General features: G+C 42.3%; 1 protein-coding gene across 17 annotated transcripts in view; it reads left to right on the forward strand.

The window, feature by feature from the left end:
* Nucleotides 1-19,400, forward strand: part of CDC14B (cell division cycle 14B) — an 83,469-nt gene that overhangs the window by 41,061 nt on the left and 23,008 nt on the right. For 13 of the 17 annotated variants that reach the window (XM_037901706.2, XM_043547517.1, XM_037901700.2 and 10 more), the window contains 7 exons: nucleotides 3,157-3,223; nucleotides 4,487-4,549; nucleotides 7,643-7,730; nucleotides 8,061-8,291; nucleotides 10,211-10,349; nucleotides 10,511-10,664; nucleotides 11,457-11,557. In XM_037901706.2, coding sequence (XP_037757634.1) covers nucleotides 3,157-3,223; nucleotides 4,487-4,549; nucleotides 7,643-7,730; nucleotides 8,061-8,291; nucleotides 10,211-10,349; nucleotides 10,511-10,664; nucleotides 11,457-11,557 — 843 coding nt within the window. Of the gene's footprint in view, nucleotides 1-3,156; nucleotides 3,224-4,486; nucleotides 4,550-7,642; nucleotides 7,731-8,060; nucleotides 8,292-10,210; nucleotides 10,350-10,510; nucleotides 10,665-11,011; nucleotides 11,229-11,456; nucleotides 11,558-14,529; nucleotides 14,675-19,400 lie in introns of those variants that run through there. The other 4 variants (XM_037901703.2, XM_043547512.1, XM_037901704.2 and 1 more) reach the window with 2 other exon arrangements.

Consider the following 19,400-nt stretch of genomic DNA (forward strand, 5'->3'; position numbering starts at 1 on the left):
GCTTCCTAATTGCTTCACCTCTGAGGGGATATAATTTTAGGTATCCCAGACTACGGACTTCTTATTGCCATTCTGTTTTTATCCAGTAGATAAACAAGTTTGATAGTTCCTGATCATGAACAATTTTGTAAAGTTCTCCCAAGAACTAAAACAATAAGGCTTTCAAAAGTTAGATAAAACTATCTAACAATCAAACAGGCTTTCATAAAATGCAGGAAGTTAAAGGGAGAACCAAAAAACTCCAGTTTACTATCTTGATGTTTAGATTTATAGTGTGATCCGTTCACTCCTGACTCTAAAAGCAAGTGAGCATTTCTTATCAGAGCAACTGTCTCATGTTTTTCTCCCTTTTTTGGGAGCAGCAAGGTTTTCTGTAATGTCTTGGTTTTCTGGTATGCTCCCTTTCCCTTATCAACAGTAGTAGAGCTTTGGGAGCTGTTTTTGCCTGTTTTCAGAGTTCCTTTAAATGGCAGTAATAGGACTCTTCTTGAGGAGTAGCTCTCTACCAAGCTTTTATCTCTCTCCTCCCCACTCTTTTTAACTGTGATTTTTACCCTCCCAGCAGATCATGCATCCATTTCTGGGAGTAACTTTTTAGAGTGCATAGAGTAAATTCAGTGTGTTTATGAAAGTTGTTAGATAGACTTGGTGACATTGCATAGTGACATTATTTATCCATAAAATATGGAACAATGCAAGGTTCTCCAAGCTATGTCAATGTGCTCTGGGATTGAGAGGCGTTCAGCCTTCATATCTATTGAATCCTCCATGCCTCAGAGGCTGTCAAGAAGAGTGGTGATGTCAGTTGTGATTAGTATTGCAGAGAAACTTGTAGAAGAGGCCACCTAATCCCCTATCTTTTTTTTTTTTTGGTCTCGTCCTCTAGTCACCTAAGATAGGTTTTACTATAGTTACTTAGTGCTACAGATACATATGGTGACTTAAAGCCCTCTAGAAAGACCAGGCCCTTTGTCTGAGGTGCTTGCAATCTAAATTGGATGACAGTGGAACAATAACAGACTGTGCTGGGGATGAGCGCATAGAAAAGAAGCTATTGCAGTAGACAAATGGTAATGTATTATTTTTCAAGGGAAGGTGATCATGTTTGTTTTTAGAATTTATTTTAATACGTTTTTTTTAATCTCTCTATTTTAATACCTTATTTAGAACATCTAAAAAGTGTTTAGTGATGGGAAAACGAGTTAATTCACACCACTGACTTTTATTGTTTGTTTATATTGCAGTAGTACCTAGAGGCCTTAATTGTGGTCCCATGGTGCTACGTACACACATGTGTATGCCCCAAAGAGCTTATAACCTAAGATGCAAAGGGATTTGGAGGAGTGTGAGGTTGTTTATTGTGCAAGAGGGGACTTTCCACAAGGGTAAAGGTGGTATGACGATAAGCATAACATAAGGGGGAATGAGAGGAGCTGAGTTCTGGCAGCAGCATAGCTGTGTATAGCCTTTGGAATGAAGAGTGAAATCCAGGCCCCATTAAAGTAAATGACAAAACTCCCACTGAGCTCTGTGGGACCAGGATTTTGCCCATGGTGTTCAAGCCTGATGCAACTAGAAGGAGGAGGCCACTGAAGAGAATTGTGAGATGAGATGGTGCTTTAGGGTCCTGTTCTTTTTAGATTGTCCATACTGACTATTCATTAGCCAGTGAGAGAGGAATTACCTGTTACAATCGGATAATAGTTACTTGTGGTCTTTCCTAATAGAGGAATTTATATTAAAGTCTTAGAGAAATTCTCTGTATCCTATTGTCAGTTTCCTGAATGAGTTCCTTTTCTTTCTATTACTTCCCTTTCCCCTTCTTCCCCCCTTCACACTAACTCATTAGAGGAGCGGGGAGTGCAGAGAGAGTAAATGCAGCCAGATCTCTGAAATTCTCACTTTTGTCATTTTTAGTCAGAACATTATAACAAAGTGTCTCTTTTACACATTTAAAAAAACCCTAAACCAGACACTACTTCACTCTAATGCCTCAAACAGCACAGCTGCTGGTGAGAGTAGTAGGTAATAAATCTGTAGCAACAATGAGGGATAGACATGACCATAGAGAGTGGTAAGGTGAAGACAGACTTTAAATCAGTGACACTCCAAATATGAAATCCCATAGTGCAACATGAAGTGGACAATTTAAAGTGCTTCTTTCCATGTGCTGGCAGAAATGGAGGAGAGAGGGGAGGAAGTGTTGCTTGCCACTATAAATTGCCATTGACAATACCATTACTGGCTTTCTCAAATATTTGAAACCCAACAGTTATTCCACTAAAATACATAATCCTGAAATTCAGAGACTTTTTTAAAAAATATAATAGGAAATAGGGTTTTCCTACTTTAGATCAGTTCTAAGTTCATGGTTTCATCAGTTTCATTGAGTCATTTCTTTGTCAATAACTGACATAGTACCAAGAACATTCTATTCCTACCTCAAGATGATTTAAGAAGAATGGCAGGGAAAAGAGCTATAATGAAAATCAGACTGTTATTTTTAAGCATAGTCCAGCTAAATATTTTGAAGCTGTAAGTTTAGGAAAATTCACTTTAAATATTACTATAGCTATTTCTTTAATCTTTGTTTAGAAAAATTAAACTGCCATATATATTTAATACTTAAATAGGGAATGTTGGTGTTAGAAGTAATTTGAGTCTTATCCATCCACATATGCAGTGTTTTTATCAGATTCCAAAAATCTCACAGTACACAAGGAATCGCAGTATACAAACTATTTTCTAAAAAATATTTATTTTGAAACAAGATAAACATCTTTCAGGAAGTGGTGTTGTCCAAATTCACTAAACTGCCAAAGTCTTTTATTCCCAACAAAAACTGAAAGTGGCAGTTCTGTTGAAAAAAGGTGGCTGAAATAAACTTAATGTTGGATCGTCTAAGTGTTTTAACATAAGATACCAGTAAGGCAATCAAAAATAAATTAAAACTTAAATTAATAAACTTCAAGATTGGAAAACAGTAGAGTATTTTAAAATAACTAATAATCAAATCTTTTTACTGCTGGCTCTTGAGAAATAACATTTTAATTCATTTAGTTTTGGATCTGCATGAGGGAACTCAGGCAGTTTTGCTTATGAAACTAGAAATGCTGTCAGCTGTCAAAACTGATTTCACATGTTTGTGTGTTACAGGGATGCTTCATTTGGTACTTGCAATTTTCATCTAACATTGCTTGACTGCTTTCATGCAATAAATAAGGTAAGTAAAATTATAATTTTTAGTGATACGTTTGTCAGCTAATTATAATACAACCAAGATTAGCTCATGAAACTAAGGGCCTAATTATTCGACCTTCACCACAGCAATGTGTCTGATTCTGCCTAGTCTATACAACTTGTATAGTAATTGAGATCCTGTGACTGCTATCTGGGGAATCCAATGAACATGTATAGGTGCGGTCTGGCACCCTAATATAGAGCAAGTTCTTCCCTTGATGGGAGTTATCTAGAGAAAATCTTAGCAGGAGCCATGGAGTCAGATGGGCAAAACTGTTCAGGCCAGTCAGTTTACCTCTAACATCCTGATATTAATGTGGAAATTGGTAAGTTGTTGGACCAAACAGCCCTCCATTACTGGTCTTCCAAACAGTCAGCATGGTAAATATTATAAAGGGGTTGTGTGTAACTTAATGATGACTGTAGGAGGGAGCCTGCATAACTCCGTGGCCTTATTGTTTCAACATTTGTTTCTGAACTTGAAAGACAAAATACCTGAATCAGACAACTGATTGCCAGGCCCCTTCATTCCTTCTGCACCACTGATTTAGTCATCCAAGGGTTTATTGCCACTCTGAGTTTATCTACACTTGGGGGAGAGGGGCAGGCAGAAGTAGTAGTTGTGGCAGCGATCCTCAGAAACCTGGTCAGCTGACTCAGGCGTGCTATAGGGTTAAAAATAGCGGTATAGATATTCCCTCTCGGTTTCTGAAACCTGTCACAGGGATTTGATTTAGAGCCCAAGATGCAGCCCCAGCAGGAATGTCTGCACTGCTATTTTTAGTTCATAGAGCAAGCCTGGTAAACCTGAATTAGTTGACTGGGGTTCTGAGACTTGTTGCCATGAATGATTCTGTGGCCTGGTTCTCATTTTATTTTTAAGTGAAATCAGAAAAGAGTGGGCTTGCTTATTTATCGTTAATTGTATTGAAGTATATGTAACATGGACACAGGAATGGAGGGGTTTGCTTTGGACCAAGACTGAATGCTAAATATTTTCCACAACTCCAGCATTTTCACAAATGTTAAAATGTTTATGAATTCTGTTGAGTTCAGTCCAATTAGTGGAGTTAATATAATGAGGAAATGTTACTTGGGCACAGTGGTGAAAAACAGATCATCGAATCATAGGACTGGAAGGGACTGCGAGAATCCACTGTAAGGGGTATGCAGAAATTTAAAATGGTGATGCATTTTGTGTTTTGATGAAGGTTCTTTTTGTTAAAAGTTATATTGTGGATTTTAGGCTTTGCGATATGGCTTCCTGGATTTCAGTGCTTTTGATGTAGATGAATATGAGCATTATGAGGTAAGTGTGTGGCCTGGGGATAAACACTGAACTGTGACCTAGAAAACCTGGGGTCTGTTCCTGTCCTGCTGGTTTACCTGGGGCAAGTTATTTCCCCTCTCTGTGCCTCAGTTTCCCCATCTTTAAAATAGGAATAATGATATTGACGTTCTTTGAGATGCTAAAGTGTGTTGAGATCTACTGATGACATATAAGCACTAGATGGTGGTAATGTTACTCTTACTATAAATACGAAGATGGTTTTTTTGTGATATGCACTATTGGTTTTGTCACTGTCAGTTCCGTTTCTGCTTTTAAAACCGCTATTACCATACATTTTATTTAAGGATCTAAGAGAGCAAGATAGGTCATTTAAGTTTAAACACGGTGGAGTTAGAAGTCTGCATTTGTGACTGTAAGCTCAAGAGATGAAAGAGCATAGGAAGTAAAGTGGAGTTGAGGTATCTGGAAAGATGTAGTTAGTTAAAGATACTTATTTTTCCACATCTGATTTTTATCCATTGTAGGATGATGATAAACTTCAGTTCCAATGGCACTTCTCAGAGGCAGGATCTGCTCTTGGAAAAGTTAATGAGCAACTTGACAAATTCTAGCTAATCAGTAGGACCAGTTGGCATTCATTTAAAAGAAACTTAAGTGGGAAGTAATAGATGACAAAAGTGCAGACTTGAAAAAAAAAGTAATAATTGATCTTGGGAATTTCAAACCCATGAAATTCACCTGAATTTATGGGAAATTCCTTGTGTGTAACTGTACAGCTAAACAGTCTACAACACTTGGATAAATATACTCTCTTAAAGGCAAAGAAGCATGGCATTGTTAGGGGCTTATTCCTTCACCCGCTCACTTCCCTGGTCCTTCGGGTATTGTTGTTCTCTGTTCATGCAAGAAATCCAAAGGTGCAAACAGTTCAATGTTTATTGGGGTGAACTTCCAGCAAGCAATGATTCCAGTTTCCTTCCTTAGTGTCCCCCTTCCCAGCTCTGACACCACAGAACCTTACCTGTGTCCCTGTTCCCATTCCCCTCCCTTAGCAAAACATGATTCCTATTTTCCCAGCCCCATTCCCCCCTCTTTCTTCCTGATTGACTGCTGACTATATAGTAAAACTTGACTTCTGCTATACCTTAACCAATCACTTTACTGAAATTTAACTAACCAATCCTAACATATTGTAACATGATTATTTAACCAATTATATCCCACCACCTTAATTAGTTTACACCCAGCAAAATTAATTTACAGCAGACAGAAACAATCACAGAACCAGACAGATTATACAAACAATAGGGAAATGGGGACTACAGTGATAGACCAACAAAGAAATGAGGATTTCACATCCTAGCTATTGATAAGTGAGTTCTTGCCAGACAGGATGCTATTAAACTTTGGCCTGGGCTACACTGGGGGGGGCGTTGAACTAATATATGCAACTTAGTAGTAGAAGTCTCTTAGTTCAACTTACCTGGCCGTCTTCACGGTGGCAAGTCGAGCGCGGCGGCTCCCCCGTCGACTCCGCTTACTCCTCCTGCCAAGGTGGAGTACAGGCGTTGATTCGGGGATCGATTTTATCGCGTCTAGACGAGACGCAATGAATCGATCCCCGATAGATCGATCACTACCCGCCGATCAGGCAGATAGTGAAGACATACCCTAAGTTTCCTTTTCCGTCTTCTAGGCACTTCCCTTTCTCTGGAGGTGATAGGCATTATCAGGACAGGATTGTATTCCTAACAGCCCAATAGCACCTTATTTCAATGTGACTAGTTTGGAATGTGAGGATGTGACCGTTTGCTTCCCAGCTTATGGCTGCCTCTGCTGCTTAGCCAAAGGCCTTAGTCTAAGAACAGGGCCTCAGACTGTCACAGTAAGAGCAGGCCCTTACACCAGCAGACAGTGATTTTGATTCTTTTATACCTCTATAACTAGCTAAGTGATAAGAATACACCTAAATTCTTAGAGTATAGGCCTTTACAGACAGGCCTGAATATCTATATTCTAACAGGTATCTATACAGAAAACTCAGGACTTCTTGGAGTTGCATGAAGTAGTTACTAATAAAGTAGATAAAGGTGAAATGGGACAATTTACAAAAGCTTTAAAAAAAAAAATCCAAGTATGGCTCTATTTGTGGGGAGACTTAATTGCATCACTTGAAGTTTGTTTTAGAAAGAAAAATACTGGAGGAGTTGAGAGCATTTGGCATTTTATTGGTGACGCAAAGGGCAGACTGGAAATGTGCTTACACTGACAGGGCTTGTGTTTTGGCTTTGTACTTTTGAAGCAAATATAGAAGGGGTGGACAAACTTTTTGGCCCGAGGGCCACATCTGGGTATGGAAAATGTATGGCGGGCCATGAATGCTCACAAAATTGGGGTTGGGGTGCAGGAGGGAGTGAGGGCTCTGGGGTGGGGCCAGAAATGAAGGGTTCAGAGTGTGGGAGGGCGCTCAGGGCAGGGGTGTGTGTGTGTGTGGGAGGTGAGGGCTCCAGCTGGGAGCGCAGGCTCTGGGGTGTGGCTGGGGCTGGGGTGCAGGAGGGTGCTCTGGGCTGGGATCTAGGGATTTGGAGGGTGGGAAATGGATTAGGGCTCGGGGTTGGGGCATGGAGGGGCTCAGGATCGGGGCTGCGCTTACCTCATGCAGCTGCCGGAAGCAGTGGCATGTCCGCCCTCCGGGTCCTACGTGGGGGCGCGGCCAGGCGGCTCTGCGCACTGCCCCGTCAACAGGTGCTGCCCCTGCAGCTCCCATTGCAGGGGCAGCGCTTGGGGCGGGGGCACTGCGCGGAGGCCCCTGTCTGCCCCTAAACATAGGAGCTGGAGAGGGGGTATGCTGCTGCTTCCATGACCACAGCAGGCATGTGTGGAGCAGCCACCAACCCTGCTCCCCGGCTGGAACGCGGGAGCGGGGCAAGCTCCAGACCCCATTCCCCAGTGGGAACTCGAGGGCTGGATTAAATCAGCTGGCCAGCTGGATGTGGCCTGCACGCCGTAGTTTGCCCTGAAATATAGGGATAATGGTAAATCATGCAGTTTGCCCTGAAATTATCCCTGAAATATAGAGATAATGGTAAATCATGCATTTTCTCTTGACAGAAAGCAGAAAATGGGGATTTTAACTGGATAATACCAAACAAATTCGTTGCCTTCAGTGGACCTCATTCAAGAAGTAAAACTGAAAACGGTATGCTTTGGGGACACAAACCCCTATGCTACTACTGTGTATTTGATCGATTGTTATGAGTAACAGCAACTTTATCATTTTTAAAAAGTTGTTCCTCCGATGGTATGTTTTTCTTAGTTTTTTGGGGGGTAGGGTGGGGGAACGCTTGGCGATGATAAAGCCCAAGACTTTCGTTAGCTGTATTTGAATTAGACTGTTTCAAAATTAACTGACTGAAAATGGAATTTTTCTATTGGACATAACTTTAAAATAAGGTATTTTACATGTTTGTTTGTTTTTTTCATTTGGATGTGCAATTTTCATGACTAGTTCCTTTGTTTCTGCCTGCAGGTTATCCCCACCATGCTCCTGAGGCCTATTTCCCCTATTTCAGAAGACACAAGGTTACTACCATAATACGTCTTAACAAAAAAATGTATGATGCCAAACGATTTTCAGATGCTGGTTTTGAGCATTATGACCTCTTCTTTGCTGATGGAAGCATACCTAGTGATACTATAGTCAAAACATTCCTAAATATTTGTGAAAATGCTGAAGGTGTTATAGCAGTTCATTGCAAAGGTATGTTACATGCACAGTTCATATTACAAGGTGGAGATGAGAGTAGATAGCAAAGCCTATAATTAGTTAAGTTTACCTGACACTTTGCATCATAAGCCCTTATTTCCAATTGATTATAAGTTAGCCAAACTGTAACCATTTTGGCTGATATTTTCCATGCTTGTTCTCTGCTTCAGGTGATTTTTTTTGTTTATTTGTTTTGGCAAATCTTTTCAGCTGCTTATGAGATTTGCAAGCCTATTTTTCCCTAGTGTCAATGTTAACACTTCTTTTTCCAATCATCTCCGTGCTTTTCAGCAGAAACTATAAATTTGGTACAGTGTTAGTCCTAAGTGCCATGGAGATAGCTGCTTTTATTTTCTTTAGTAACTAGCCAAATCTGGCTAAATTATAAGCCTTTTAAAATAATTATTTGAACAGATTTAATAAAGCTTTTTAGAGGTTTGCTGACAAAATACCTGAACATTCTCTAGCTCTACAGAGCTCCTACATAACTGCACTGAGCATGTCCCCAAGCCCTATTCAGCCTTCCACAAGGTAGACATAGATGCCCAGATGAGACACAAGCACAGCAGAAATCCCTCCTGCCTTCTTTGTCCACGGAAAGGTGTGCTGGTCTGGGAGCCAGGAGGAGACCTTCTGTTGACTGGAGGTGATAATTTTGTGTATGTCACACAGTGTTCATTATTGAGCAAGGCTTACATCCAACCTTACATTAGGAGCACATTCAAAGCACACATATCTAGGCTTGGAAGACTGAAATTTGTGTTGATAAATGTTGGTTAACATTGATTTTGCTATACTCACTCAAACCATTGAAAAAATATTTCCATCAATGATGATAGAAATTTACAGATGGGCAAAGGAAGAAAAATGCTGCTTGAGAGCTTTAGAATTTGATTTAAGGATATTGACGATGTTTTGACATGATATTAACAATTGATGTTCTGGCAGTTATAAAGCTTTAACTTTTTGAATCTCAATATCTACTGTCATTGAATAATTGTCTGACCTCCTCCCCTATGACTTTGCACAACTGTAAACATTTAAATTGATAAAAATTGAAAAAAATGATTAAGCATTGATTTCATCCATCAAAATTACGAAAAATAAAAATCTAATTCCTTCAAGCCTGTTTATATCAGTGCTGCATGATTTGCCTTGTCTGTCTATTCGCTTTTAGGTAGAGTTGAAGATATTGCTGTTGATCAGTAAATTCCTAAATAGTTTGAGACTTGATCACCAAACAGTCTCTCACCCCAGGCAGCAGTTGTGATCAGTCCAGGCACTTAAGCTGGAGCCAGTTTCTCTTCCTTCACACACTTCTCTCTCCTCTTCCCTGGCAAGTTAAATTGGGAGAGGACTGTTGACAGGGACTTGGATTTGTTTATCCTTAGGGCATACTGCAAAGCCTGTCTTTTTTCCCCCCATAGATCTTGATAAGGGGATGCGTTGGTAGTTATCTTACTTTAAGGCAATTTTTGAGTTCATATTCTTAGTTGAGCATTTAATATTATGTTCATATGCAAATTTTATTTGTATATTAAAGTATTTTATGATGCATAGTGCTATAGACAACTGTCTTTATAATTTGTTCCTGTACATAAAAAGCAGCTGACTTTGAAAGGCTTGATTTCAAAAGCATATTTGTGATTTACTGGAAAGTCACTTTCTAAACCTAAAATTGTAATACTTTTATTCAAACAATAAGTTACATTACAAATATTGGGCATAATTTTTGAAAACACTGCTCCCTATGTAAGTTTGGCCAGCGATAGATTTAGTAAGATGGGCAATTAAATATTTGTCAATCATAGAAGCAGCAATACAAGTGATTTAGTTTTAGTTCTTAAGATTTTAGTTAAAACTAAACTCTATGTAAAAATATGTGTATAAAAAGAATCTTGTATCTTACACAGCTGGTCTTGGCCGAACTGGTACACTTATAGCCTGTTATATTATGAAGCATTACAGGATGACAGCTGCTGAAACCATTGCCTGGATTAGAATAAATAGACCCGGCTCAGTAATTGGACCACAGCAGCACTTCCTTGTAGAGTAAGTAGACTGTTACTGTGTTAGAATCAATAATTTGGAAAACTAATTAAAAACTGTATTTTAATAGAAAAATTAGAAATTAGTTCCTTTAAAAACAAAGCAAGCAACACTGCTAATTTCTGGAAAGTTATAACATGGTTATCTTTTCCACTCCATAATAGGAAACAGACAGAACTTTGGACAGAAGGAGATATTTTCCGTGCAAAGTTAAAAGGAAATCGCAAAATTGCTGTTACAAAAATCCTCACAGGAGTAGATGATATTTCAATTAATGATGCAAAAAACCGGAGAGCCAACAGAAAAGACACTGAACTGGTAAACGTCCTAATGTTCTGCTGTTGTAAATGTTTTAACTGCTGTTGAGGACCGCTTAGGACATGGACAAAGCTATGAGTACAATAAAGCTCAAGATGTCAGATTCTTTTTGTATGTTTTGCTATGTTCCTTTTCATACTAAAAGATTTGAGGACAAAAAGGTATGGACAGCAAGTGTGAAAGGTGGAAGTGCATGCTGCAGTTGAAATAAGAGCATATTGTTATATTTTAGACTTTTTCATTCACTAGGTAAATATTAGAACAGACATAAATCAAGGTTTTGACGTTCGCAAGCAGAAGTATCCTTGTTCTATTTCAAATATGCCTTTTTTTTTTTTTTTTTTTAGTGTTGAAATGCCTTTTCCTACCATGACAACTGACTTCTAGAACACTGTCTGATACCTTTGTTTAGCCACTGGCATCCAGTGTAAAAGGAGATGTGGTGGTCTTTAAAAGCCAAGTATAGGAAAAGAGAGAGATGTGAATTCCAAGAAAGAATAGAAACCAAGATAATGCTATATCTAAACAGCACACTTGAAAATACTTCCAATATTTCAAAGTCAGGTGGTATATTGATTGAATAGCTCATGAGTTAATGCTTTGCACGTTTAAATGCAGTAACTATGAGTTAGGGAAGATATAATTGTATTTATACAAGTAAATGTGCTTTAATTTACATCTGCAGATTTTGTTCTTGAAGAAGTTTGTGTGCATTATAATTTTTAAAATAAAACTGCGATATTAATGGGTAAAACTTAAAATCCTTGTCTTATAATTTGTTTACTTATCCAGTACAGTGATGAAGATGATGCAAACTGTGTAACACAAGGTGATAAGCTTCGTGCCCTGAAAAGTAAAAGGCAGGCAAAGGCTGCAACCACAGTTCCACTAACGTAAGTCAACTTTTTGTGTGTATAAATACCAAAAGAGAGAGGGGGAAGTGTGTTCCATTTTGCCCATTCTGAAGGTTCATTGGAAAGGCTATGCTCACATTGATTAAAGGAAGTATGAATTCACTAATTCACTGTAGGTTTAGTGACTGGTTGGTTGTTTTTTGTTTTGTTTTGATTTTTTGGCTAAACAATGGTATTCAACTTTTCTCGTTCTCTTATCCGTTTCCTCTGTCACCAGAATGACCCACTGCCAGTATATGCTACATGTGTCTACTAGCCTTGTTGTGTATCTGCATGTTCTTGACAGCACAGTCTGTTAGAACACAAACACTTCCTTGAACTCAGTATCATGGTATTTAAAAAAATTAGAGGTCATTCTCTATAAGGTGTAGTGTTCAACTGACTCAATTTGTGTAGTTAATTTATTAAAATAAGTATAAAATAAATATTAGAAGATTAAACTATTTCTCTTTTAAATGTTTTTTACTTTTAACTTCTATTGATTTCATCTTTCTGGGGGAAGATTCTTCCCTAGATGCTGCTAGTTTTATAAGAACTGCTGGTATTTTCCTGTGGGCAGTTCTGCCTAGCCAAGGAGTAGTCAAACTTCAAGAGAACTCTCACTGGATAAATTCAAAAGGGAATGTGTGTACCTATGATGATCCCAAGACACTGATTACAGGAAGAGGGCATTGCCCACAGGCTACTTATTAGTTGTCTCTGGTAGACAATGCAACATCAGCTGCAAAGGAAGTGACATATCTACCTTTGACCTTAGCATCTGTTGCTGACAGTTGCAGGATAGATAGTTCTCCTGGTGCCTTCACATCTAGTAAGAGAGAAATACAAGAGCCTCTGCAGCAGCAGGGGAACTCTCTGCTCCTTTATCAAAACTAGAGAGACAATGGCCAGGACTGTTACTATCTACTTCATCATTACTGGTACATTTCACAGCCACCATGCCTCCTGAGCCCAAAAGTAAAGGAAACTTAGTCTCTACCCTGGTTGTCTTTGCACCTATGAGCTACATTCTGAGACCCATAGCCAGCTGCTTTTTTTTTTTTTTTTGACTTAGCCGTCCTCTCTTCTGTTTCATATCACCGTGCTGTGGCTGGACTGACAGAAAAATGGTATGAGTTCTACAGAAGACAAACAACATTGTGATCCTTTCTGAATCAGGAAAGCAGGGAGCCAAATAGCAGTAAAAAATATACGCTAATCTAACAGTAAAGGAATACATCTTTAAAACACCCAAACTTGTCTGTCTTATCCATATCCTAAGTGTATTTTCCATTACATTACCATAGGCAGCTAATTCTGTATATCAAATATTGCTTCGCTGCCTAGATACAATGGTGTTAAGTACCTTTTATAAATGCATAAAAATATAAATATTTTAACTTAAGTGTAAATAAAGGATTTTATACAACAAAAATACATCTTTAGCTAACCATAGAATATGTTGTGAATAAAGAAGAAAATACAAACTACAAAATCTTGCAAAATTAGGTCTAGAGCCAGAGTCACCTGACATAGTTAACTTAAACACAGCCTGTGCCTACCTCCGTCACACTCCAGTTGCAAGAAGACCACTTTTCTAAAGTCAAATAACATAATAAATAAGCATTATCCCTCTCTCACATAACAAACTGCATCTGCAGAATCACTATTGGAATGAGTATGCATTGTATGATACCGAACATAACCATCATATTGATTCATTAAATGTTTTTTTTCTTTGCTGGTTTATAGGCTTTCTATCAAAATAAGCTTGTATAAAGAAATTTTTCATAACATACTAGGTTGCCTTTCCATAAGCTTAACGTAAATGAGCTAAAGCTAATAGTATCCTTATGTACTGTACTTTGTGGTTAGAAAGAAAAAAATTATCTTAAATCCTTTATTCTGGGGAGTTTGACTTCCCCCTTCCCAATACCCTACATCACGTGTGGTGGCAGTACATAGTGAAATAATTTGCATCAAGAAGCTAAGTGATAATATGTAATCAATTTTGTTACTCCCAAAATAACAATACTACAAAAATATTATCTTGATGTCCTAATCAAGTAGGGTGTCCTTCCCAGGTTGAATAGCTATTAGACTTTTTTTAAGTTCAGATTCTCCTACACCTAATTAAGCCTCCTCATTTGAACAGCAAGGTTATTAATAGGAAGAAAGCAGAATGAGATTTGTATTTCCTTAGTGTAAGACTATCTCAGAGAACAAAACACTTTGTTTACAAAAAGGTAGAATGCGGGGGAGGGGTTAAAAGCTAGGGCTATTATTTTCTTATTAAGGCACAAGGGATTTGTGTGTAATGCTCATTAGAGTTTATCAGTGTTACTTGCATAAATCCTCTGTGCCTTGATGAATGGATCCTGTGTATGTGTGGTATAGTTAGAAATATGTTGTACCTGAGGTAATGACCTACTGAATAGTAGTTGTAATTTTGAATGTAGAAAAGCAATTGACCCTCACCTTCTGGATATTTTGTATAATTCTGTTTGTTTGCTCTTTTAGTAGATGGTTATGGCTTTGATATTACAACAACATACAGCTGTGAAGCAGAAGTAGTGAATCCAGTGGCTCACCGAGACTGTTTAGTTTGACCAGCCTGCATTGCTAATATGGTTGAAGAGAGGGCAACAAGTGTTTATTGCTGTATTAAGCTATTTCAGAATTTGTTTCTCTTTAAGATAGTGTAGTAGACTTTCCTTGGAATTGAAAGCCGATGTGGGGTTATTTCCGGTTCTCAGAAAACCTAGTTTAAGTTGGTCCCAAGTAACACATGGATAAAACTTTCTACATGAAATGGTTGCATGACTGTTGTAACAGTAGAAAAGGAGAAAATGCTTGGCCCAGTTTAAAGGATCATTTGCTTTTTTAAAAACTTGTAACTGGCTAAAATGCACCAATAGCATTCCCGTTTGAATTTTTGTTCATCTTTTCCTCCCCCTCCCAACCCTTTCTAGATGGCTCCTTGCTATGCTGGTCTCTACACTGTGTAGCATTGTCATCTGGTGGATTGTTTGTGGCTCCCTTCTTCCCAGCCTGCTATTCAGTCTAGATGGTTTAAGAACATAGTAACCTCAGGACCCCCTGAGAAAGAGCCACTGTGTAAGTGTCCCATTCCATTTCTCTACAATAGTTCACTTTTTCTGTCCAATATATTTCATAACTGCATGCTTTCTTATTGGCTTTGTTGCAAGGGAAAATTTCATTGTTCTATCTTTTTCTAAGAAAAGATTCCTTGAGTGATTTAAAATAAAGTAATTGTGTGGCTGGCTTGCAATATCTCTTTGAAAGATGCAGAGCAATTACAAGCAGGACAGTTCATAGTTCTGAAGTTTTCTTCTCTGCATGCTACTCCAAATATTCTGAAATATAATTTTAAAAACAAATTACATTGTTTAAAGTGTGCTTTTTGTCCTTTGCCTATCGCATATGCATCTGGAGAGGTTTAGCTTCCATTTTAGTTTGGATTTCTGGAACTGGCTATGAAATTGCTTAGTTTCCCCACAGATGAGTTTGCCCGTGTTAACTGCTTTAATACCTGGAGTTGGGATTTTCAATTTCTGGCAATAGATCTAGTTTTGCTAATGGACTACTTTGTGCGTACAACAGGAAACATAGTAAAACAGGACAAAAATCTTTTCTAAAATCTGTCTGCCGTGGGTGTAGGCCTGCAGTATTTACTCCAGTCATGCATAATTACAAATTTAGCCCTCTTGTATGATTGAAAAATTCATATTTTATTGAATAGAATTTTGTGAAGATAGTCTGTCCTCTCTGTCACTCGGATTGCAGTAGCCTTTTAGGTTTCTGCATGTTCATGCCTTGATGTTCCTTTGACTACCTTTTCTGTTAAAATGATCATACTGATGAATAGCTCTTGCCAAAGAAACCTAGTTTTCTTCTTCGAGTGATTGCTCATGTGTATTCCACAGTAGGTGTGCATGCTCGCCACATGCACCAGTGCCGGAAGTTTTTCCCCAGCAGTACCCGTAGGGGAGCACCCCTAGCGACCCCTGGAGTGGCGCCTCCATGGCACAGTATAAAGGGTGCTGCGTGCTCCCCCCACCCTCAGTTCCTTCTTGACGCCAGTGAAGGTGCATCAGAACTGCTCTGCTCCAGGTTGTCTGCAGCTTTCCTCTAGAACTTTTGTTCGTTCATTGTAGTAGTACCTGTAGTTGAAGTAGTTAGATTAGTTTAGTTTAGTTTAGTTTGTGCCCCGGGCTTTAAGCTGTGCAGCACTTGTAGGCAGCCGATGCTAGTGAGTGATGTGCACGCGGACTGTTTATGCTGTCTGGGGGAAACCCATCTCAACGATCATTGGAAGATTTGCAGGTCTTTCAAGCCTCGGACCAAGAAAGAAAGGGACATTTGGCTCTGGGCTATTCTGATGGAGTCGGCGTTGACTCCAACTCCAGTGCACTGCTCCGAGTCAGCACCGGGTACCGCGGTGTCGGTGTGCGGCGATCCCTCGGTGCCATCTACCAGTCGGCACCAATCCCTGTCTGCAGGGCACGCCAAGAAGGCTAAGAAGAGGCTTCTCCGCCGCGGCACTGGAGCAAGACCCGGGTAGAGGCTAGACACATGTTGGGCAATCCTCGGTCTCCATCAGCCTCCAGGCCTCCAACTCAGGTCGAGCGGAGTAGCCTGGCCCATTCGGAGCAGGCTTCCCCAGATGTCCGGATGCCCTCCATGCCGGAGGCCCTGCAAGCAGCCCAGGATGTTATGTCCCTGCCGGTACCAGGGGCACTGCCACCGTTGGCTCCCCGGTCCAGAGGCAAGCCACTGCTTGGATCTCTGCAGTCGCCCCCGGCTCAGTACTGTTCGCGGTCAAGGGAATGTTCCCAATGCCATTCGCTGATCAACGACGCTCCTGCGCGTAGTCCACGCTGGTCACCGTCAACCCCTACCAGGTTGTTTGGCTGTGTTCCGACTGACAGGGGCTCCAGGCACCACTCCGCCTCGAGGAGCGGGCCCATCGAGACCAAGACAGACAGCACCGAAGGCCCTCGTCTCTGAGCGGCTACCATAGCCAGTTGCAACATGGGCGCCTACGTTTTTCCGTTCGTCATCTCGCTCCAGGACCCCGCCATGGCACCGCTCCTGCAGTCCTGGGCATCGATCGTCAGCGCCTCACCGTCGCGGATCCACCTCTCAGAGCCGATCACAGAGCAACTGCTACCGACAGTACCGTTCCTCCTCTTCGGAATCACAGTCTGAAGGTCGGCACCGTTCCCGACACCACCGCTCCTCCTGGTCCAGGAATAGCGGTAGGTCATACACCAGCCCGGCCTCCCTTCGTAATCGTTGATCGATAGGACAGGCCAGTAAGGCTGAACAGCCTGCTGTGGAACCAGGCTCCGTGGCCGGCACTGTGGTACCAATGGGCACCGTGGCCCGCGACGCAGCCCCCATTGGGGGCTTGCTTCGTGACCGGAGCCTCGGAACATCCATTTGCCTCCCTTTCCCGGCCTCCCTGGAAGGAGTTGGTGGGACATGCATCTTTGGTGCTGTGCCCGGAGGGCGACCAGGTGGTGGGTCCTCTGGTACCGGTGGGCATGCAAAGTGTCGCGCCTGCCTCCTCACCCTTCCCTGATGAGGCGATTATGGGTCCTTCTCCCTCTGTCCCGCAGGGAGACTCTAAAGCCCACCAGGAACTATTGAAAGGGTGGCATCAAACCTCAACCTTCAGGCCAAGGAGGTGGAGGAACCTTCGGACTCCCTCTTCAACATCCTATCAGCCTCGGTTCCAGGCAGGGTGGCCCTCACACTCCATGAAGGGGTGGCAAAGATTTTGAACGCCTTGTGGCAAACGCCGGCCTCCCTGCCCCCATCTCTAATAGGGCTGAGTGGAAGTACTTTGTGCCCGCCAAGGGACATGAATACCTGTACACCCACCCTGCTCCCAACTCCCTGGTGGTAGAGTTGATCAGCCACAGGGAGAGGCAGGGTCAACCAGCACCCGCTCTGAAAAATAAAGACTCAAGGAGGCTGGACTTGTTTGGGAGAAAGGTTTATTGGTCCTCGAGTTTCCAGTTAAGGGTGGCGAACCACTAGGCTCTCCTGGGTCGGTATGAATTCAATTTGTGGGGCGCTCTACCCAAATTCAAGGACTTCCTCCAGGAGCATGACAGGAAGGAGTTCAAAGCTCAGGTGGAGGAGGGTACAGCGGCCGCCAGGGCAACCCTGCAGGCAGCATCGGATGCTGTGGATACAGCTGTGAGGTCCACGGCCTTCACGGTGTCCATGAGGAGGGCGTCATGGCTCCTGCTGTCTGGGCTGTCCAGTGAGGTGCAGAACTCCTTGCAGGATCTCCCGTTTAATGGCAAGGCCCTGTTTGCGGAACAGACGGACGTGAAACTGCACAACCTGAAAGATTCCCGCGCTATGCTTAAAGACACTTGGCCTATATGTTCCGGCTTTGGCTAGGCCTAAGTTTAAGCCCCAGCAGGCTCCCAGCCAGGCCACTCACTCTAAATACAAGCCTCCTTATAAAAAATCACAGGACTATAAGAAATGCCCACAGAAGCAGTCCCAATCTGCCCCCCAGCCTGGGTCCTCCAAGGGCAAATAGGCGGGAAAACGGCAGTTTTGACTGGACGCCCGGGGGCGACCTGCCCGTTCATGCCAGGGATCCACCAGCAGTAAAGCTTCCCTTCTCCAACCGGTTGTATGCTTTTCTCCTGGAGTGGTAGCGGCTGACTTCGGACCGTTGGGTCCTCAACAGTCTCCCCGGGCTACACCCTTCAGTTTACCTCTACCCCGCCCAACCACCCTCCGCCCCTGTTCCTTCTGCGGGACCCTTTTCACAAGGCCCTGCTAGAGCAGGAGGTGGGGCAGCTCCTTGGCTTAGGAGCGGTGGAAGGGGTGCCAGCGGAGTTCAAACACAAGGGGTACTACTCCTGGTATTTCCTTATCCCAAAGGCCAAAGAGGGGCTCAGGCCCATCCTGTACCTGTGAGGCTTGAACCAGTACATGGTAAAGCTCAAATTTCTCATGGTCTCTCTAGCCTCCATCATCCCCTCCCTGGATCCCAGGGACTGGTATGCCGCCCTCCAGGACGCATACTTCCATATTCATATATTCAAGGGGCACAGGCGCTTCCTCCATTTCATGGCTGGGCAGGAGCACTACCAATTTACAGTCCTCCCATTTGGCCTGTCCACTGCTCCCAGGATATTCACAAAGTGCATGTCTGTTGCGACGGCCTACCTCGGACGTCGTGGGGTTCAGATCTTCCCCTATCTAGATGACTGGCTGGTCAAGGGCAGCTCCCAGTCACAGGTGTGAGATCACGTGTTGCTCCTACTGTCCACATGTGCCACCCCGAGCTAGTACAGCTCATAGAGTTTATTGGGGCAGTCCTGGACGCAACATTAGCCAGGGCCTCCCTTCCACTGGACAGATTTGAGTCTCTGAAAGGGCTCATCGACACAGTCACCAGGTTGCCCGTGACGACAACCAGAGCGTGTCTCCAGCTCCTAGGTCACGTTGGCGTGCACATATGTGGTTCACCACTCCAGACTCAGGATGAGGCCCCTCCAGCTCTGGTTGGCCTTGGTGTTCTCCCAGGCCAAAGACAGAATGGACAAGGGCCTCACGGTGCCCGAGCCGGTGCTCACCTCCGTACAATGGTGGCCCTCCCGGGGGACATGCTCCATGTGGTCCTGTTCAGGGGCAGGCCCCTGTCGGTGGAGATGTGTCCAATGCATTGGACCTGGGGTGGGGAGCCCATGTGGGGGATGTTCAGACCCAAGGTCTGTGGTCCGCGCAGGACCTTGCCCTGCATATAAACGTCAAGGAGCTCAGGGTGGTCCAGCTGCCATGCGTA

The sequence above is a fragment of the Chelonia mydas genome, chromosome 5 (assembly GCF_015237465.2).
Source record: "Chelonia mydas isolate rCheMyd1 chromosome 5, rCheMyd1.pri.v2, whole genome shotgun sequence".
Taxonomy (NCBI): domain Eukaryota; kingdom Metazoa; phylum Chordata; order Testudines; family Cheloniidae; genus Chelonia; species Chelonia mydas.